Below are 23,757 nucleotides of genomic sequence, written 5' to 3'. Positions count from 1 at the left end.
AATGTAAAAATGATGTTGTTATCAAATTTAACCTGCTATAAAAATTTCAAATGCTATTCTTGGTTTGATATTTTAAAAATAATAGACCACTTTTAAGTTATGCCCTTCACTGGAAAAGTTCATCAATTATGCGCGACTTTATGATGTTATTTACCAGATAGTGGGGACCACCTGTATCCCTGCAATATTAAAGTCCATCAAGTGTCTTTGTGATGGTCATTATTCAAGATAAACTAGAAGTAATGTAGGATAAACTAGAAATAATGTTTGTTCCATAGGCACTTAATCAAAATTCCCTAATGATAGCAGTGATGATTATCAATTATAAGAATTCAAATTGCCAAATAATTCGTGCAGTATAGCATCATATTTTTTCAACCGCTCACTCAACATGCGAAGGAAGTGACGATGCCCCTAAACGCATGAATGATGTTCACTAAAACCAAACTTTTTTGACAGAAATGTAACGAACTCAAAATTGCTTTATTGGTTGTATAGATGACATATCTCCCTTAAATCATAAACTTAATGGAGCTGGGAAAAAACCAAGGCCAAATATGAAGAACATTTAAGATATATTTATTTTTTATTTTCATATGAACTCTTTTTAGCATTTTTTTAATATTTAGAAACTATTTTTTCTTAATCTTTCTTTTCTTCTGGTCTGCCAATTTTCTCTCCTCAATTTCATCTTCATCAAGTACTTTCTTTTTCTTTGGTTCTTTGTGAGGAATTGGTGCTCTTAATCCTGCCAGTTTTATTTCATTTTCATATGTATAGTATGACAATAGTTCTTCCTTTTCTTCCAACTCAATTATTTTCTCTTGAATTTCATCCATTTTCTGTTGCTTGATAAAATCTTTCATCTGTTGATCTAACCAGTTTTGTCTCCTAGTTTCCCAAGATACAATTAAGGATTGTAATTCTGTTATATCTGATTGTTCATACTGTGAAATTTCACTGTTTACATAGTCTGAAATATTTGTTTCCAGGTCATCAGAACTTATCTTATTTTCACTTTGAAGTCTTTCTTTTATTCCCTGTAACGTATACAATAATATAAAGTGGTAACAATTAATGTAGGTCCTATTTTTAGATATTGTTGTTTAGTTTTATCTTTAAAAGTTTTTTCATCCTTGTGAATAACAAATTTTAAGTGAAAACATGTTTCTTGTCATGTATGAGATTAAATAACACGTTGATTATTGTAATTGGTAATCAGGAAGTTGACGAGCAATGGATGTGAACATGCATAACACGTCATGCTCACATGGCTTGTTGTTACCAAATTCCTGGGTGTTCTTCTGATCTGTTGTTCCTGAGGAAAATGACACTGTCATTATTTGGTAAACAGGAATTAGATTTTTTGCACCTACTGAAATTGGCTGCTTGTGAATATTTCTCCTTAATATAAAGGATTTGTGACATCTCAAAGCTCCATACTGTAATTTGTGTATGAACAAGTATATAAGATACAAAGAAATCTAAAAGTATACACAACTTTTACAGGAGATAAAAACAGGTGTAAATAAAACAAATATACCTTCTATAATAAACAGTTCCATTTCTATTGTTTTAATTTCAACTTGATATCTGCCTAAATTATTGAACCATTAATTATTTTACAAGATTACATTGATCATTTATTTCAATTATATGCCTGAATAGTTCTGAACCATTATTAAAACCAGAAACCTATATATCAAACCAAACTGGTAATCAATATCAAAGTACTCATCAGTTGTTTAGCATGACATACCTGCCAATCTTTAATACAATCTTCTTTTTCTGTTGGGGTAAGCTTAAGTTTATGTATTTCATCTTCTATTCTAAGAAGTCCAAAATCTTTTTCTGCTTCCTCTGAGTCCCTCGTTAAAGCATTTTGTAGTAAGTCATCAAATCTGGTTACCTGTTAATAAACATAAATTTTGAAAGAATCATCTAAAAGTTGCTTCTGACAGAATAAATGGATGATGAGGCTAAACTTGTTATTACCGGTATATAGTCACCACTATCATATCCATAAATTTATTTCCACATTTTTGAGTGCCTAGAAAGATATACTGCAGTCATGTGACAAGTTATAGTGAAAGTGTGTAGCTGACACTGGAGGATTGGCAGCTGTTGTCTGTGCTACAGGAGGGATGTTTGGTGAAATAAAGATAGAATAAAGAAACAAATGATGTATGTGTATGTTATACTCTCTGTCAGATGTCAGAGCAAATCAGATTAAAATGATTCTCTCCTTTACTTTAAACCATTATAGTCGATTTCATTATGTTATTGCTTTCTTGAACTAGATACTATGGAAAGAAGATAAATTAAATCTACCGAAGATCTATAGTGGTAAATAAATTATCAATTAATAAATCATATATAGGACAATGGAAATATATTTATTAAAAATTCACAACAAGCTGCTCTGAAAATTTAACACACAAATTTAAGAAACAAGTGTTTCCAATTTGACCAAGAATGTAATACTCAAAATCATGTGCAAAATCATTTCAGCTCAATTTTCAAAATGAGAACAAATTGATACATTCATACATGCAAACTCACCACATCCTGTACAACAATGGTCCCATCTGAAGATGACATCCATTCCTGCAACAATTTCATGGCTTGTGGGAATTTGTCATACATCCCTAATCCCACTAACTGTAATGATCTTCCATCTACACCACCTAACTTTTTACCCAACATATATAATGTCTTCCCATGTAGAAATCTCTCACTCTGAATACTGAAATGGTCGTCATAGAATGGGTAATCTATTACTTTAACTGCTTCCCATTCTTCTTCCTTGTAAAAGTACAAAAATTAAACATATATAATTGACAAGAAAAGTATTTCTAGCAGATATCATACTTCAAACTGCTTATATATTAAGAGATCTTTAATACATTTAGGTTCTCTTCTATTCTAATTTATCTGATGACTCGTTGAGAGAGAATGCCACACTCTCTGAACGCTAAGAACCCTTGAATACAATGCACACCTTGTTGGCACAATTTGACTGAAGACATTAAAGTAACTCAGAAGGGAGATTTTTCAGTTTTAAGTAAAAAATATGCTAACATTAGGAACATTTCGGCTAAATTAACAAATAATTTTTTTTTTGCATAATTATATCATTTCACTGAATTTTCTAGCTGTACAACCCCTAAAAAGGGTAACACTGTTAAAAAACTGCAATGTAATGTTTTATAAAAGTGCCCAGATTCAATATTCCATTCTGCAATCAGACATTTGAAATGCATTTGATTTTTGCACCAAAATTGTACTTTCTTCTTTGTAAGATCTCTTCACAGTTTTTCATATATAAATTAAGGGAGGTTTAACTATTTCTATATACCAAGAATACAAGATGCTGAGATTCAATTATGAACAAGAATGCACATGTTGTCATACTAAGTATTTATACCCCCACTCATAAATCATGTTGTCATACTAAGTTTACTCTCACTCATAAATCAAAGTATTGGAAAACAGGTAGTAGGTGTTTGACAGATCTGAAAAGTGTTCACCACTTTTGAACTCCCCACTGTCAAGCTACTGACCAAATATGTTGTCAATCTTTTCATTAAGACCTGAGAAAAGTGTGATAGAACTCTTTTGGACAAACAGACCAGCAGAGGGAGGAACAAGGTGAATACAATAAAACCCCCACTTTAGGAGTCAGGAATAATATTACAAGTATTCAAGCTTCAAAGAGTTAATAGATACAAGTGTTTAAGCTTCATAGAGTTTATTACAAGTATCGATGCTGTAAGGTAAAGTCATACATACCTCTTCTTCACCCTCTTCAGCCTCTTGATTTGGTGATTCTTGTTCAATTGGATGATATAATAATTTTGTAGTTGAATAGAGTGATAGTAAGTATGTAACTTGGTTACTGAAATCTTCTTGTAACATCATATCATAAGCTATTTGAGATGCCTCTATAAGTATATAACATTCTTTTGTAATCAGAGTGAACATTAATTATATCACATGACATATTAACAGATATTCTCTTATGGTTGTGGCCTGTTATTGATTTCTTGCATGAAGAGATATTTTTCTTATCACGCTGCTAGGAGTGTGATACGAAAGTGATACAAAAATGAATTAATTTGATTGGCTTATTCAGCATCATGAGACGATAATGGGACATTTCCATTGGCTATTATATATATCAACAACATATTTCATTCAGACTGTAACCAAAAGTTATCATGAAATAATATATATCATAATGCACTAGTGCAAATAATGCTTTAAATAAGTAATAACAAGTGACAGAAATAGGTTTTTAAACAGATTTTCAAGCTTTGCTATACAAGAAAAGGATTATTGCATGAATATTGGTGATTATTGTTCCTCATAGAAATATCATATTCTCATGCATTTTTTTTTTACCTTAAAAACAGAAGAACTGACAGATGGATGGACAAGGTGATTGTAATATAGCCCAATGTGGTATAATATAAATTCTTTTATTAAAAGTCTTAAAATTTCAGTTTACTATTTATTGCATTACATGTTATAAGCAAGTTTTAACAACACACTTGCTCAAGACTTAGTATTAAAAATCTAAATAAACTGTTGACACAGAGATATGTTTTGCCTGACGTCATAAAATTCAGAAAAAGACAATCTGATGGACAGCAACATTGCTTATTAATTCAGTCGCTGGACTATGATCTAGTGGGCAGGGCCTGAAAATGGTTGACAAACTGAGATGTACAGACAGTAATGTAACTATATAGAAAATATCATTGTCTATTGTAAGTAGTTCTTATCAATTTAACTTGAGCAGAAAACTTAACATTAAAAATTGCTAATTAATTCAAAGTCACTGAACCATGTCCTAGGGGGCAGGGCCTCGAAATAGTCATCAAACTGATATGTACAGATAGTAATGCAACTTTATACAAAATATCATTGATCTATCACAAGGACTTCTTATCAAACTGACTTTTAGCAAAATGTCAAACTGATATGTACTGATACAAATGTAGTGATGCAACTTTATTGAAAATATCATTGATCTATCACAAGTATTTCCTATCAAACTGACTTAAGCAGAAAACTTAACATTTAAAATTGCTTATTAATTGAAAGTGGCTGGACCATGACCTAGGGGGCAGGGCCTCGAAATAGTTGTCAAACTGATGTGAACTGATAGTAATGCAACTTCGTACAAAATATCATTGATCTATCCTATCAAACTAACTTAAGCAGAAAACTTAACAATTGTTGACGCTGGTCATTGCCAGAAAAGCAATCGCTATGTCTCGCTTTCCGCAACTTTCTTCAAAGGCGAGACAAAAATGGAAGGCAATAATTTGAAAAATTGTTCTACCACTCTTGCATATCTTACCCCAACTTATCCACTACCCAGAAACAACTATTCCCTTTAGCTAAAACACACAAAACATAAAAAATAATATATTTTTTTAATTCAAGACCACATTATTTACTACATGACTGTTACTCACCATGATACATTTCTTTCTTTATAAAATGATCCATCAAAATATTAGCTGATAAAAAATCTAAATGTAAACCATATGTTATCTGAAAATACAAAACTTAAAATAAATAATGGAAATATAATATGTTTTAAATTTCTACATACTAGTGAAATACTAGCTGTGTAGCAAATTCTTCAAATAAAAATAAATTTCAAAAGAAAGAAATTAACATTATATATAGCTATATCAGTGGGATACTTTTCAAGAAAATCATTTTTCAAGCTTCCCACTCCACAATAATATCAATAGTTAAATCTGTATGATTGAACTTAGTAAAAAATATATTTCACAATATTCTACAAATAAATATTTACATCTTTAATATTAAAATTTCTTAAACATTTTATTTTCAAAGTATAATGTTATTTTAAAATATTTTGATATCAGTCTATTCAGGTTTTATGATAACCTGATCATTACTTTTGTCATTAAGATAATATGGAAAGGTTTTAAAACTTGAATGTTTACTATATCCTTTCTGTTCTGTAAAAATTTTTGTTTGCTTTAACAAATTTGAACATCTTGTATTTATACTTGACTATCCACCATAAATTTGAACATCTTGTATTTATACTTGACTATCCACCATAAATTTGAACATCTTGTATTTATACTTGACTATCCACCATAGACAGTAATAGTGAATATAAAATATAAATGTAGTTTAAAAGTTATTGTAATATTACCTTGTCTTTTATCATTGGTAATAAACTGTCCGTTAAGTTAGTGTCTATATATCCTCGTACAATACCGTGAATGATAGACCGACTAACTTGTGATCCATCTGCAGTCTCTCTAAATCTACAAAACAAAAAAAATTCACAAATAAATTATTATTTTAGGTTGTACCAACACTTTCATGACTTTATCCCATTCATAAATAGATATACGAACAATGATGTCTTAATTGTGTGAATTTGTGTTAAAGACTTAAGAATTGGTAACACCAAAAGTATTTCATATTAGAAACAAATAATTATGTGTTGTTGTATCATACAATTGTTAATTTGTTACCATATATTCTTCTGTTTAAAATTTTGGAGATCAATCAGTTTCTACAAATATGTGCAATACATATTACCCTTAAATGAAGCAATAAGTTAACACTGAATATGAGAGGCTTTTTTATACCATTATACAATTATGAAACAACTTATATACAAAATTAAGTAACAAAGATATATGCAAATTTTACTTTTGAAGGGAATTACCCAATTTTACTGTTTTGACTATTTTAACCTACAGTTTTGGGTTGTAATTTAAAAGAACCAAAATTTGTCTTCCCACTTTCTCGCCAAAAATAGGTAAAAGTTGATTAAATAAGTGAAAATATTTATAGTAACCATTAAAATCTCCTAAAAATTGACTCCTTCTTAGACAAACATTATTTGCTTGTCAAAAATTGTCTTGTCTTCTTTCGAGTATGTCCTATCAGGATTTAGCTTAGTAGTTGGAGAAGTACCTCAATATATGAAAAAATACTTTTTATTAAGGGAGATTATTACGAAAAGTGATATACATCTGAAGAGCATTGAGGACCCAAAAATCCGAAAGGTTTTGCCAAATAAAGCTAAGGTAATCTATTCCTGGGGGAGAAAATCCTGAGTATTTCGAAAAAATTTCAAAGTTTTGTAAACAGTTAATTTATATTTATGACCATATCAATGAAAATTCATGTCAACACTGAAGTACTGACAAAGGTGAATTAAATTGACAAACCCAAAAATTATGTATCCACATTCCACACCTCAAAACATTACCTGCTACTTAAAAACTAGAGGCTCTCAAGAGCCTGTGTCGCTCACCTGTATATACTGTGGTTTTGGAAATCATGTAAAATAAAGTTAGAATCATATAGATACACTAATAATGATTGAGGCCAAGTTTGGTTTAATTTGGCCCAGTAGTTAAATTAAAAGCAGAAGATTTTTGAAAAGATTTACAAAAATTACCAATAAATTGCAGAAAATAATTTTAAAGGACAATAACTCCAATAAGATGTCAATTGCCAATTGGTCATGTTAACTTATGTGTAGATCTTTCTTTGCTGTTTACAGTATATCTCAATCTAAAATGATATTCAAGATAATTAACAAAAAATAAAAAATTTCCTTTCCTCCACTCTAAAATTTATTTCACCCAGGGCTTGTATAATGCTGAAAATGCCTTTAAATGTTTTTTATGGAACACCCTTCAAAAAAAATTTGGGCAGGGGTTCCCCTGACCCCGACTAACCCGCTGGGTCTTGAACACAAGTTATTGTCTGGAAACTAGAACTAGAGGCTCTAAAGAGCCTGTGTCGCTCACCTTGGTCTATATGCATATTAAACAAAGGACACAGATGGATTCATGACAAAATTGTGTTTTGGTGATGGTGATGTGTTTTGGTGATGGTGATGTGTTTGTAGATCTTACTTTACTGAACATTCTTGCTCCTTACTATTATCTCTATCTATAATGAACTTGGCCCGGTAGATACAGTGGAAAATACTTTGTAAAAATTTACAAAAATTTATGAAAATTGTAAAAAATTGACTATAAAGGGCAATAACTCCTTAAGGGGTCAATTGACAATTTTGGTCATGTTGCCTTATTTGTAGATCTAACTTTGCTGTACATTATTGCTGTTTACAGTTTATCTCTATCTATAATAATATTCAAGATAATAACCAAAAGCTGCAAAATTTTCTTTAAATTACCAATTCAGGGGCAGCAACCCAACAATGTGTTGCCTGATTGGTCTGAAAATTTCAGGGCAGATAGATCTTGACCTAATGAACAATTTTACCCCCATGTCAGATTTGCTCTAAATGCTTTGGTTTCAGAGATATGAGCCAAAAACTGCATTTTACCCTATGTACTATTTTTTAGCCATATCGGCCATCTTGGTTCGCGGGCAGGGTCATCGGACACATTTTTTAAACTAAATACCCCAATGATGATTGTGGACAAGTTTGGTTAAATTTGTCTAAGTAGTTTCAGAGGAGAAGATTTTTGTAAAAAATTACAAAAATTTACGAAAAATGGTTAAAAATTGACTATAAAGGGCAATAACTCCTTAAGGGGTCGACTGACAATTTTGGTCAAGTTGACTTATTTGTAGATCTTACTTTGCTGAACATTATTGCTGTTTACAGTTTATCTCTATCTATAATAATATTCAAGATAATAACCAAAAACGGCAAAATTTCCTTAAAATTACCAATTCAGGGGCAGCAACCCAACAACGGGTTGCCTGATTGGTAAGAAAATTTCAGGGCAGATAGATCTTGACCTAATGAACAAGTTTATACTCATCAGATTTGCTCTTAATGCTTTGGTTTCAGAGATATGAGCCAAAAACTGCATTTTACCCTATGTACTATTTTTTAGCCATGTCGGCCATCTTGGTTCACAGGCGGGGTCATCGGACACATTTTTTAAACAAGATACCCTAATGATGATTGTGGACAAGTTTGGTTAAATTTGTTTTAGTAGTTTCAGAGGAGAAGATTTTTGTAAAAGATTACAAAAATTTACGAAAAATGGTTAAAAATTGACTATAAAGGGCAATAACTCCTTAAGGGGTCAACTGACCATTTTGGTCAAGTTGACTTATTTGTAGATCTTACTTTGCTGAACATTATTGCTGTTTACAGTTTATCTCTATCTATAATAATATTCAAGATAATAACCAAAAACGGAAAAATTTCCTTAAAATTACCAATTCAGGGGCAGCAACCCAACAACAGATTGTCCGATTCATCTGAAAATTTCAGGGCAGATAGATCTTGACCTAATAAACAATTTTACCCCATGTCAGATTTGCTCTAAATGCTTTGGTTTCAGAGATATAAGCCAAAATCTACATTTTACCCCTATGTTCTATTTTTAGCCATGGCGGCCATCTTGGTTGGTTGGCCGGGTCACCGGACACATTTTTTAAACTAGATACCCCAATGATGATTGTGGCCAAGTTTGGTCAAATTTGGCCCAGTAGTTTCAGAGGAGAAGATTTTTGTAAAAGTTTACGGACGACGGACGACGGACGACGGACGCAGGACGACGGACGCAGGACGACGGACGACGGACGCAAAGTGATGAGAAAAGCTCACTTGACCTTTCAGGTCAGGTGAGCTAAAAATGTGTTTTTTGGCCCCTTTTTGGCCCCAAATTCCTAAACATTTAGGGAAATTACCCCAAAACTCAAACCCAGCTTTCCCTTTGTGATATGGAACCTTGTAGTACAATTTCAGAAAGATCCATACACTTACACACAAGTTATTGTCCTGAAACTAGAAAAATGCTTGTTTTTTGCCCCTTTTTGGCCCCTTATTCCTAAAATATTGAGGCAATTACCCCCATCATCAATCCCAGCCTTCCCTTTGTGGTATGGTACCTTGCAGTACAATTTCAGAGAGATCCATACACTTGAACACAAGTTATTGTCTGGAAACTAGAAAAATGCTTATTTTTGGCCCCTTTTTGGCCCCCAATTCCTAAAAGTTTCAACAATGACCCCCAAACTCAATTCCAGCTTTCCCTTTGTGATATGGAACCTTGTAGTACAATTTCAGAAAGATCCATACACTTACACACAAGTTATTGTCATGAAACTAGAAAAATGCTTGTTTTTTGCCCCTTTTTTGGCCCCTAATTCCTACAATTTTGAGGCAATTACCCCCAAAATCAATCCCAGCATTCCTTTTGTGATATGGAACCTTGTGGTACAATGTCAGAGAGATCCATACACTAACACACAAGTTATGTCTGGAAGTTACAAAAATGCTTATTTTTGGCCCCTTTTTGGCCCCTAATTCCTTTACTGTTGGTACCATAACCCCCAAAATCAATCCCAACCTTCCTTTTGTGGTATTGAACCTTGTGGTAAAATTTCATAGAGATCCATTCACTTAAACTAAAGTTAGAGTGCGAAAACCAATGTGTCTTCGGACGACGACGACGACGACGACGCCGCCAACGTCATACCAATATACGACCACAAAAATTTTTTTGCAGTCGTATAAAAATCACTTTTTTTCATATGTTTGTCATATAAAATTTTGATATTTTCTATTGCAATCTTAAACTGTTGTTGTAAAATAATCAAATATACAATAAGCTCTGTTAATTTCTTTATATCCCCATGCCATATCTAGGAACTGTGATTTTTAGAATTTTTTTCCATTTGTAACTGGGCATAACCCTAACCACAACAGTAAAATGACGGCACCAAAATTCAAACTTGATCTTGGTTTTGTGGTTAAAAGTACTGTGTATAAGTTTCGTGACATTTGGTTGAGGCAAACTGAAGTTGAAATGAAGTTAGAGCACGGAAAAAATCGTAAGTGGTCTGCGGAACCTGGTATATCGCCTACTTTTGCTGTTAATCAACAAAAATGAGGAAAAAAATTAAAAAACAATATTACTCTCTATACTATCTTTTAATTGTAAGAAGCATCTGTCCAAGTTTGGTAAAAATCCAGGATAGTTTATGAATCTAATTCTATTAATAAGTAAAATACGGAAAAACAAGAACAAAAATTTAAACTAAATTTCTTTCCAGATACTAGCTTTTGATCATAAACAAGCTTCTGTCCAAGTTTGGTACAAATCCAGGATAGTTTAAGAAAGTTATTAAAATTTTAAAAATTTTAGCCACAGAGTGAATGTTTCCTGGCAGAATAACTAAGTCCAAGGCCATTTATAAGTAAAATACTGATAAAATGGATTTTTTTTTACAAAATTTACTTCTGGATACTATGTATCATATGATCATAAACAAGCTTCTGTCCAAGTTTGGTAGAAATCCAGGATAGTTTAAGAAAGTTATTAAAATTTCAAAAACTTTAACCAAAGAGTGAATATTTGTGGACGCCGCAGACAAAATGTAGGATCTCTATGTCTCGCTTTTTCGACAAAAGTCGTTGGCTCGACAACAATCACACAATTTTTGAATTTATAAAGGGGCATAACTCTAGAACAGTAAAACTGACACAACCATAACCCAAATTTAATCAGTATTTTGTGATAATGAGCAATGTGTATAAGTTTCATAACATTTGGTTGAGACAAACTAAAGTTAGAGATCGTAAACAAAAATATTCAAGCAACTTTTCCATTTGTTAAGGAGCATAACTCATAGAATTGTAAAATTGACGCCTCCAAAGTTCAACTTGACCTGTGTTTTGTGGAATTAAGTATTGCCTATAAGTTTCATACAATTTGGTTTAGGAAAACTAAAAGTTAGAGACCAGAAACCAATTTTTGGATGTACGGCAAATATGTACAAGTAAGGGACGTACACACTTACAGAAGAAAAGGGTAAAACTTAATATGGTGGGGACATAACAATAGCAGTATGACGACAGGAATAAAAAGTTTATATGCACTAGATTCATAGAGGTGCTTATAACCCTGTAACACATTTTACAGTTGCTGTGAAATTAAGCATTGAGGCAATAACATTTGAGATTTTTGGTTCGTCATAATTATTTGGACTATAGCACTAAGAGTAAGAAAGTCATTTTGCTATTACATGGACAGATTTTATTTAATCATGTAAATAATTGCTACAGCACTTGTCTTGATACACTGAGTTATTCTAAGTAGAAGCAGACTTGTCTGCCTTATCCTTGTAACGATATGTGTACAAATGTAATTGTTAATCGTAACACTGAGGAGGCTGTGATATGTACGAACTGTCGTTGAGTCAATGTTTTTCAGCTGTCAGTGTGATCCACGTGACTGAGCATGCTGGACGAGTGAAGGTCCTTAAATCCACATTGAAATGTGAAATAACTAGTATTTAAATAGCGGAAATTAAAAGTTTTCAAATGTTTTTGGCATCAAAACCTTCCGATCGATGTTTTATGAATGAAACGCTGTCTCGCGTAGATTTCTTTTGATTTTCTCTTCAGCGAATGGAAAATCCGCAAAGTAGTGTTTGTGATACTCATTTTCAAAATAAAGTTAAATTCACCTGAATTGTCGGTGAACATTCATTCTATTTTATTCAAATTGTAATCTTTTCAAAAGGACTAAAAATTTCAAAAGCATCGTCCTAGAATCCGTATTCAAACACTAGTACTACATTATGTCGGAGCAGAACATTTGCGATAGTCTGTCACCGGAAGTTTGAGGCCGACGCCTAAGGAAAGTATTGCTATAGCAAACTTCCCAAAAATTTGTTAAAAACAAATGTGATACAGTGAATAGATTTTGTCATTTTCTGAAAGCTGTTGTTTCAGTTTTAAAGAAACTGCTTTACATGCATTATTTTTAATATAGGACATTCAAATTAGCCATGTTTGAGCCAAAAAGGATTTTTCTGCCTCTTGTCCTTTTCCAAGAATCGGAGTGTAAGATCAATTTTAGGACTGGAAGCAAATTCCTGTTTTGAGACAATTTTTTTATAAGAACTATATTATGTATTAGACAGTCATTGTGAAACTGTAACATGATATTCAGTTAAATGGTAGGTTATGGAATTGCTTTCAATTCTGTCTGTTTGGATAAATACATACTGTTGTAAAATTCTATCCATAAATTCCACTTCTTTGTCATGCACATTCTCAATTTTATTGGCCAGCTGAAAATGGAGTAAAATATGGTGTTAAAAGTAACAGATCTATTTCATTAAATCATTGCAATATACATAATGTAATATTTTGAAGACTGTTGTTTGTCTTCTCATAGTTTTTATACGACCACAAAAAAAATTTGCGGTCGTATATTGGTATGACGTTGGTGTCGGCGTCGGTGTCGTTGTCGCCGTCCGAAGACACATTGGTTTTCGCACTCTAACTTTAGTTTAAGTGAATGGATCTCTATGAAATTTTACCATAAGGTTCAATACCACAAAAGGAAGGTTGGGATTGATTTTGGGTTTTTGGTACCAACAGTTAAGGAAATAGGGGCCAAAATTAAGCATTTTTGTAACTTCCAGACATAACTTGTGTGTTAGTGTATGGATCTCTCTGACATTGTACCACAAGGTTCCATATCACAAAGGGAATGCTGGGATGGATTTTGGGGGTAATTGCCTCAACATTTTAGGAATTAGGGGCCAAAAAAGGGGCAAAAAAACAAGCATTTTTTTTAGTTTCATGACAAAAACTTGTGTGTAAGTGTATGGATCTTTCTGAAATTGTACTACAAGGCTCCATATCACAAAGGGAAAGCTGGAATTGAGTTTGGGGGTAATTGCCCAAAACGTTTAGGAATAAGGGGCCAAAAATAAGCATTTTTCTAGTTTCCAGACAATAACTTGTGTTCAAGTGTATGGATCTCCCTGAAATTGTACTGCAAGGTACCATACCACAAAGGGAAGGCTGGGATTGATTTTGGGGGTAATTGCCTCAAAATTTTAGGAATTAGGGGCCAAAAAGGGGCAAAAAAAGAAGCATTTTTCTAGTTTCAGGACAATAACTTGTGTGTAAGTGTATGGATCTTTATGAAATTGTACTACAAGGTTCCATATCACAAAGGGAAAGCTGGGTTTGAGTTTGGGGGTAATTGCCCTAAACGTTTAGGAATTTGGGGCCAAAAACAAGCATTTTTCTAGTTTCCAGACAATAGCTTGTGTTCAAGTGTATGGATCTCTCTGAAATTGTACTGCAAGGTACCATACCACAAAGGGAAGGCTGGGATTGAGTTTGGGTGTGATGAATCATAAGGGGGTTCAAAAAATTTGGGGGGGGGGGATTTTTTTTTCCTTTAAAATTTTCCATTTTAAATTGATTATTTCTGATTTATATATAAAAGCAAATAATAATGATATGGTTTGAATAGGTAAATTAAAATTTTTTTAAGTTCTTGGACCACATTCATTCTGTGTCAGAAACCTACGCTATGTCCAATATTAAATCACAATCCAAATTCAGAGCTGTATCAAGCTTGAATGTTGTGTCCATACTTGCCCCAACTGTTCAGGGTTCGACCTCTGCGGTCGTATCAAGCTGCGCCCAGCGGAGCTTTTTATTGTTTTTTGCAATGGTATTCTCGGTTTCTCTTTGTCTTATGATTTTTTATTGTCCTTTGGATTAATCTGCCTTTTTGGTGAAATTTATATTAAAAATATTTTATATATATATGTAGGGCTCTAAAGTGCGATAATCTGCGCTAAAGTGCGATGCCTCCATACGCTAAAGTCTGATGGTCCGCGAAAGTATAGACATAAGAAACGTAGTTGGATAATGACGTTAACAGTCGTTATATACAAACCAAAAATGAATATGCCGGAAGATAAATTAAGAATATTTGATTAACAACTTTTAAATCAAATGTCAATGACTTAATTTCAGACCTAACCGTGCTTTGTCGGCTGAAGAAAATGTGTTTTTTTGGGGTGCTGGAAGAAGGACTTGTGTCCTGCAGTCGACCATTTTACTATATAAATACAAAATAGTATATGCATAGGTATCCTGTATCCTGCTTCTATTGGAAGCGAACGGATACATTTAAATCATATGATTTGTTTACGTTGCAGTTTACTTTGCTGTCCCCATAAAAAATATTGTCAGTCGATTTTATTGAAAAGTAACGTCGATAAAATAAAGGTAAAATTGAGAATGGAAATGGGGAATGTGTCAAAGAGACAACAACCCGACCACAGAACAGACAACAGCAGAAGGCCACCATCAGGTCTTCAATGCAGCGAGAAATTCCCGCACCCGGAGGCGTCCTTCAGCTGGCCCCTAAACAAATATATATACTAGTTTAGTGATAATGAAGGTACATGTTTTTTAAGCGTAAATTATAAATTGTCGGTTAAAACATAGCTTGTTCAGTGTAGGAAAATATGACATGTATTTGTGAAAAAGGAGAAAGCTCTGCGAATATCGCATTTTTCTCGCATTTAAGCTTGAAGCCTTGTATCAATAAATGCTAACTTACTTATTCCAACAATGAATGCATTTTGTATTTGTAATTTACAATGACGACTGTAAAGTTATTGATAGACTTTGTGAGCGGCAAGCTACACCAATTATCCAAATATTTAATACGAAAGAAATTGTTGAAAAATCATTTAACAAGAAATACAGTATTTTGTAACACATAAATTACCTTTTTAGCAAGGATTACGTGGTCGGTCTTCTAAATTTAGAAACAATCACTTTAGCCTACCGGTCAATCATAAAGCCTATTACATATGTTATACCTTAGCATACTAGCTTTTGAAAAAAGGGTTGTTTTTAACATCCATGCACTTTACTGAATGTTTTAAGCCCTCGAACCTTACCCTAGTGTTCCATCGCACTTTAGCGTGCTATACCATCGTACTTTAGCAAACTAGCAATCATCGCACTTTAGTGTGAGACACCATCGTACTTTAGCATAGACCATCGCACTTTAGCGTGACCATCGCACTTTAGAGTACCATCACACTTTAGAGTCCTACATATATATATATACTAAAAGGAAAAAATAAATCTACAGTAGTTTTAATTATCAAATACAATTTTTTCTCCTACATTTCTGATTCTATAGCTCATTTCAGAGGAAATTCAATTGAAATATTTCCAATGAATTTCATGTTTTTTTCACTAGAAAATTTAGAACTTATTACCTATGTATTCATAGGTGGATCCTGGGGGGCCCGCCCCCCCACCCTTTCGTGGGAAAAATTTGGTTGATTTTATAGAGAATCACTGAAGCATGACTGGAGCGGGGCCCCCCCCTTAGGTCAGTCAGCAGGCCCCCCCTTATGAAAAGTTCTGGAGACGCCACTGGTATTTACTAGATATTTTATAATGTCTTATGTTCCTCTTGTACTTACTATATCAAGATCAAGTATATTTCCTTTTCCTTTTTCAAACTTATTATACACATCTAATATAAACTCATCTGAAATAAAAAGGAAATCATGATGCAAGTACATATTCCTGCAAAATAATTTTCTCCTTGTATAATGTTGTAACATGAAATATTGATGAGAAAAGTTATGATGAGATAAACATGTAATACATGTATCTCATATATTAAATAAAACAAAAAACTGAGGCCCCAAACCATGGTCATCAAAATATCTTTGTTATAGGCTTATAGCAAAGCATTCATAAGTACTGAGTCAGACATGGCAATCAGGAAAATGCATTGTACATGTTTTACAAGAATGAAATAACAGGCACCTGTTTGATTACAGTCAAATAATTCTGTATAAATTTATTTTTTATAACAAAGACTCTGATTTTTCTTACTAACAAGAAACCTGGCATGGATTTCTGACAGTATTTCCTTGTACTTACTGAATGCTACTTTAGATAAAATAGGAGACTGTAGCCTGTTCATCCAGGCATCATGGCATCTGTAGGCATCAGATAATAATGTTCTGCATACATCTACAATATCAAATTTCAACATTATGTAATATAAACTGTTAACACGGAGATATGTCTTGCTTTTTTGTTATTTTGATAGTAAAGTGCAAATGTTGAAATTAAAATCAAAGTGCTTGTAAGCACTGAAGGGTAAAGATTGCTTTAATTTATAAGTGGGAAGTAAAATTAAATATTGCATTTTAAAAATCATTGGTTATAGTTGAATCAACTACAATTCTGGACAAAGGAAGATAACTCCAATTTTTAAAGATGACTTTAACAATGACATCATTGATATTTTTAGAACAGATATTGATTCCTGCACCTTGCAAAAGTTATGTAACTTTCTTTACAAGTATAACATCATTTTGTGACTTGAATATCTGAGCTTATTTTTCATTGATAAATTTCTGGAAATGTTCATGGATAGGATGTATAGAATGTTATGATCAATGCACTATATTTTGTGTATCTAAAAGGTAGTGATAAACCTTAGAAGATTTAGATATCTAGTCAGTACCATAGGATTTTGATTGCATTTCATACAATCTTTTCCCAATAACAATACTTTAACATGTAAGTTATGCAAAATATTCAAAGTTGATGAACCATGACTAAATATACAGGGACAAACAATCTCCGTGAAAAATGAGATGTGCCAATGTTAATACAACTGCATATCAAATATCATTGACCTATCGCTAGTGGTTCCCCATAAACTGACCTAATCACAAACTAATACATTGTTGACGCAGTCGCCCCCACAACCGACACCAGAAGCAGCATACCTATGTCTCGCTTTTTCACTCTGTCATGCGAAACAATTTTTTTTAGATGTGGTATGATTGCCAATATGATAACTATCAACCAGAGTTCAAATGACAGTGGTGTAATAACAGTACAACATAAGAACAAACTATAAAAATTGGTTGAAAAGGGCTAAATAACTCATCAGATCTATACAAATTGAAAGCAGAAAATTTAAGAAATACACTGACCAGATGTGGCAGGGTATTTTTACATCCCTAAATACAAACAATAAGCGTAAATAGTTTCTGACATACGGCGTGACATGCGAAAAACCCCCTTTTTTTTTTTTACAAAAAACTCAATATCTCTAAAATAAAATTTTGAATCAAAACCAAAAAGTATACAGATCTTTAGATTAATATAACTAAGAAGTGTGTAAAATTTTAAGCAATAATCATAAATCGTTTTTGAGATACGGCGCGACATGTGAAAAACCCCTCCCCCTTTTTTTACAAAATACTCAATAACTCAAAAATAAAATTTTGAATCATCACCAAAAAGTATACAGATCTTAAGGTTAATATAACTAAGAAGTGTGTAAAGTTTTAAGCAATAATCATAAACTGTTTTTGAGATACGGCGCGACATGTGAAAAACCCCTCCCCCTTTTTTAACAAAATACTCAATATCTCTAAAATAAAATTTTGAATCATCACCAAAAAGTATACAGATCTTAAGATTAATATAACTAAGAAGTGTGTAAAGTTTTAAGCAATAATCATAAATTGTTTTTGAGATACGGCGCGACATGTGAAAAAACACACACACCTGTTTTAGTTACTAAGTCCCGTAACTCAAAAAGTTTTAATCTTATTTTCACCAAAAAGTATACAGATCGTTTGACCATCATAAGAAACAACTATATTAAGTTTCATGAAATTTGGATAAGTCATTCTCAAGTTACGGTGCGACATGTTTACGCCGGACAGACAGACGGACAGACAGACGGACGGACGCCGGACATTTGTATACCATAATACGTCCCGTCAAAAATTTGACGGGCGTATAAAAAGACATACAGTACAAATCTGAGAGTACTCACAGTTACTGACAGCTAGTTCAAAGCCAATAACAACTAATAAAAGAATCATGTATCTAAGACTAAAAGTCACTTTCACTAGTGCCGTTGTTCGGAAATTGTAAAAAAAAAAATTTCCAGACAGAAAACTGCTTTTTAAAATTAAATGAAGTTTTAAAGTAAACTTATTCATGACAATATAGATCTTCAATGATAATAATGTTGATGTGAACCGAAGCTGCATTTCTTGACATAACAATCCAATTGTACTTTTTCAGCATTTAATTTATATTTATTACAATATCTGTCACATTATATTATAATGTATCATGTGTGTTGCTTATGTAGTGTATGTATCTAATTATAATTGTTGCTTTAAGACCTTGATTTGAATATTAAATATTTGAATTTTAATTATTCAAATTTATACAAGAAAAGAAAACAATGGAATAGAAACCCTAACTTGATAAAAGCCATATAGGTGTAATACCACCAAATCATAGTACGTCACATCAGGTTGCATACGAAAAAGGGTCGAAAAAATAATCCCTTGGATTTGACAGTTGTAGGAAATTAATCCTACATTTCATTGCAGAAATTACAGTAAACAAATTTTCTAAGTCATAAACATATATCTTGGGTGTTTCAAAGCACCATTATTTTTTTATTTAGTGTTTCTATAGAATATTTTGGGAACTTGAGGTTACATGGTTACTATAGCTTGTACACAGGAAAGAAAGGGGTGAAAATTTGATTGGTTAACTTCCAGTGTGATGGTTATTTTCTTATACGCAATGAAATGTTATGTGAAACTTTGTCTATAGTATTGGACAGGATAAAACTTTACTCATGCCAAGTATTTCTTTATTTGAAAAAAAGATAAATTCTGCACAATTTTTTGAACAGTGCAAATTTAACAAAGACTAATAGGGGAACATCAATGGTGGTATTACACCTATAATCAGTCAAGGGTGTAACTTGAATAAGTTATTAGTGAAAAATAACATACATGTGTTATTATGGATACTTTCTCTAAATCTGTAGTAACATATGTTTGTTATTAGTTAAATGTACCATAAAAAATTTTATTTTCAGTGGGCACTTGGGAATTCTTGAAACTTGCACAGTAACTTAATACATAACCTTGAAAACTAATTTTCCAATTCAATTAATACATTTTTGATCAACCATGGTAAATCAATGAGACAAGGCTTTTAAGTGATAACTTTAGCTGTAATAACAAGGCTTAGTTATTACAGGCATTGAACTTATTACATGAGACACTAGGAATCTTGTGCAGAACCTCATTACATGCTCTTATCATTATTTATTACAATAAATTAAAATACATTGTGATATATGTAGGAGAAAAGGCTTTGAAGAGATATAGAGAAGCTGTAATAACACCCTTTAGTTATGACAGGCATATTTTTTCTGTAATAACATCGGTGTGTTATGCATGATTGGCAAACTATGGGCTGTTATATCTTTCTAAAGTTTAATATACATAAAGACAATTATAATATCAATAGAACTAGTACACAATTTAACAAAATAAAGGATGTATAATGCCCCTTTGACACATGTAACATACATATGTTATCACAGATTTTTGATTTTTTAGCCCTCAATAACAAATGTATGTTATTTTTCTCTAATAACTTATTTAAGTTAGACCCTTGACTGATAATAAGTATACTTTTTATAATAGAATACATTTTTCTACGTCAGAGAATCAATGCAGTTGTTTCAAAATAAAATCGCTGCCTCAAAAATCAATCAAGAGTAGTCCAAATACATGTATACCAAAATTTAATGAATAAATGTTTATGCATTTTGTAGTATAATTTGGGAGTTATTGTGGTTTTCTGAAGTGAAAACTATGACACTTTCTAATGAATTTTGTGAGCAGCCAAATAAGGAAACAGCTCCTCTCAGAATTCCAAAAGGGATTACTCAAACTGTTTGATTTGGTGTTCTCCTTCTGCATTAGATGTTGAATTTGGTTTGTGTAACTAAACAGGTTGGCACTGCCTGATTTTCTCATTTTACTTGATGATGGTTTGTGAACAATTACTGCCTTTTAGCTGTTTAGGACCACAGCAACCAGCAGCCTGTTAACCATGTCAATGCAGACTTGTATATATGAGTTTTTGGATAGTCATCTTTAACTACAAAAAGCTTGTACAAACACCAAAACACCAGAATACAGATTCCCACGACAATCTTCAGACACTTCTCCAGCACCCAGGCTGCCTGACGGTGCATGCAGTCACCAACCAAGCTGCGGAACCATAGCCTTAGGTCCATAGTCCGCAAATTGTAAAATAAATTCATAAGGACCTAAGAATAAATAATTATGACGTTTTTCAAAGGCTGTTTTAATTTTTTGCTGTGACACCTTCCAACAGCGTAGGAAGGAATCACAGCAAAAAATTCAAATAGCCTTTCAAGAATCATAATACTTCTACTTTGTAGTGACCGCCTTCCACACGTTGAAGTTTATGTCACTTGTACATTGCATGGCTTAGTGGAGACTACACAATGTATATACAGTGTAATTATTTGGACTATCACCAACCAAAAAGGCTTATATAGCCATTTCAGGAGATAACATGACACGACTCCTTAGCTTTAATGACTGAGACGTAATTGGATGCATGAACTAAATGCTAATTATAAGTTGTATGCAAAATATTTTCAGATTCAGAGGTCAAACCTATTTTGTCTGAGAGTTAGGTAAGTGGTAGTGTAAAAAAGGGGGGATGCAAACATAAATGAAATATGCAAATTGTTCCAACCATTTGAAAGTGTTTTGTTGTTCTATATTGTCGTTTTTACCTTTAGAGGCACATATAGGCCTAGAAAACTGTTTCACATGTGCGCAAAGACGGCACAGGGTTGACATTTTTCAGCTAAACGCTTTGTTGTTACTTTTTCATTTGACACAAACATTTCTGTGCCCTTGACAAGAAGATTCTAAAAATCGGTATGTGACGGTTATGTTACGATAATATTCCGAATATATATTTCACAGTCCTACTTGTACAATCTGTCGATACCTATATTTTGGCATTGCACAAGGTCGTGTTTTTCTCTGTTAATGACGTCTTTACACTAAATCCATTGGATGTTGGATGTTTTCTGATTGATATTTAAGTCTTAGATATACTTGATTTTTTATTAGTTTGTTTTGGCTTTGAACTAACTCAATTTCATTTAATGCGAGTACTCTCAGATCTGAACTTTGCGTCATTTGTGTTTTTATTATTTTTTTGTGCTTTGTATCGATCTGATGAGTTAAGCCCTTTTCGGCTATTTTTATAGTTTGTTCTTATGCTGTACATGCTGTTACACCACTATCCTTGTTTTTTAGGGGAGACTGGCACCCGCACAGCAAACATGTTTCCATGCCAAGAAATTGCCTCCGTTGAAATTTGGCAAACATCCCATAGAGCAAATTACATGGATGATTAATTTTGACCATTTGGTATATGGCTGTGTTTTAAGTGAGACGTACACGTGGGTCATAAATTAATTTATTGAATGAAATCAAATCTTTAACTTCTAATGGATGCCGTGGGAGGTCGACCGGAATTTTTAGCGAGGATTTCTTAGCATGCCTCATTTAACATATATTTCCTTGATATTTATGACCCACCCTCAATATGTCTTTATGTCTTTTCTGTATAACAACATACTTGTAATCAATCTCATTATAAATCTGGAAATTTTTAAAGTAATAATTTTTTGGTTCATTTCTTGCCATATATTTACACTACTGTAAGTGTTTACAAAGACTTGGATTCCATAAACTAAAGTCAGAGATACATGCACTTAGTCTATTTTTTTTTTTTACATCTGGGAAGATCCTTTGGCGATTTTGAAGTTTTTTATTATAAAATTTTAATTTATTTATAAATAGCTAGCTGCTATGGAAATAAACTATAAGTAAATTTGAATTTTTAACATTTTTGAATTGTGTGGTGTTTTGTGTTTTAGTCAACTTTGTTAAAATCCATATTGTTTTAATTGATGAACTTTACTTCCATCGTACTTTAAAAACTCATAATTCAGGCAAAATGTTGTGTAGCTGTTGCCATGGCAATGCACATTATACAGGGAAAATAATGAATTTTACTCATCTAGCTACCTGTGTTCTCATTATAATTTAGGACCAAAAAAATGAATTTAGTGACATTGTCATGTATCCCCCACTGCATGATGCTTACAAAGATATGTAATTAAATGCTTTTGCCAATAGCATGCATAGTTTACAAGAGTACAATGCAGGTTCTTGGAGCCTCATATGGTTTTAAGTTTTAGTATTAGATACAGAACAAAGGTAAAACTGGCCGTTAACAACCGTTGCCGTATACTTTTTCTGCACGAGTAGTCAGGTAAAGTCCGAGGCGATAGCCGAGGACCTTGACCGGACTACAAGTGCAGAAAATAACGGCTGGTTGTTACCATCCAGTTTATTTTGTTACTTTTGTCAGAGACATATATACATGTATATATGTCTCTGCTTTTGTTTTGTATCTGACTTGTACGACGTTTTTAATTAGAAAATTACACAAATTTGAGACGATTGCACCATAATGAAAAAGATTAAACACAAAAAAAAATTAAAAAAAAATGCGTACTGGTTTATGTATCAAGATGTTTGGAGATTTAGTCTTTAATAAATTAGGGATTTTGCGTTAACACTAGCGCTTCTCAATTCTATCAGCTATGTGCGAGTAAAATTTTTGCTTATTCCTTTTATACATATCAGTGAAGTAGGACTAGAAAAGTTGAGAAAAAGGGGGGGGGGATTTCTTATAGTGGCAAGCAAAAAAAAAGACCTTTACATGTAATCCATATTTTATATCATAATAGTCTAATAGTCTAGAATTAAGCCAATGTCCTCTTTCGTAGTCACTTAATATTTAAAAAAAAATGACAAAATGGGAGAAGGGCGTATAGTTTTGTCCCTCACTTTAATTGGTATGGTACCCTACACCCCTGAATTTATATATCCCCTCCACACCAAGATAAAAGCATAAATACGTTCAAACAAATTGCAACTGATTTTATGCTTTTTATGGGCTCTGTAATTTGGGAA

General features: G+C 32.6%; 1 protein-coding gene across 1 annotated transcript; it reads right to left on the bottom strand.

Annotated features, from left to right (window-relative positions):
* Window positions 1-567: 567 nt before the first annotated feature.
* LOC127732967 (28S ribosomal protein S27, mitochondrial-like) lies at window positions 568-21,620 on the bottom strand. The gene is made up of 10 exons (XM_052242209.1): window positions 21,492-21,620; window positions 16,751-16,843; window positions 16,282-16,349; window positions 13,028-13,092; window positions 6,209-6,323; window positions 5,487-5,565; window positions 3,793-3,944; window positions 2,563-2,805; window positions 1,760-1,909; window positions 568-1,040 (listed from the first exon to the last, which is right to left on the bottom strand). Exons 1-10 carry the CDS (start codon window positions 21,556-21,558, stop codon window positions 633-635), a joined length of 1,440 nt encoding a protein of 479 aa, XP_052098169.1. The 5' UTR covers window positions 21,559-21,620; the 3' UTR covers window positions 568-632.
* Between the last annotated feature and the right edge of the window lie 2,137 nt (window positions 21,621-23,757).

Source organism: Mytilus californianus, unplaced genomic scaffold, assembly GCF_021869535.1.
Source record: "Mytilus californianus isolate M0D057914Y unplaced genomic scaffold, xbMytCali1.0.p SCAF_3, whole genome shotgun sequence".
In the NCBI taxonomy this organism is placed as follows: Eukaryota; Metazoa; Mollusca; class Bivalvia; order Mytilida; family Mytilidae; genus Mytilus; species Mytilus californianus.
The sequence above is the reverse complement of the archived record's forward strand: the minus strand, read 5'-3'. Positions and strand labels throughout refer to the sequence as shown.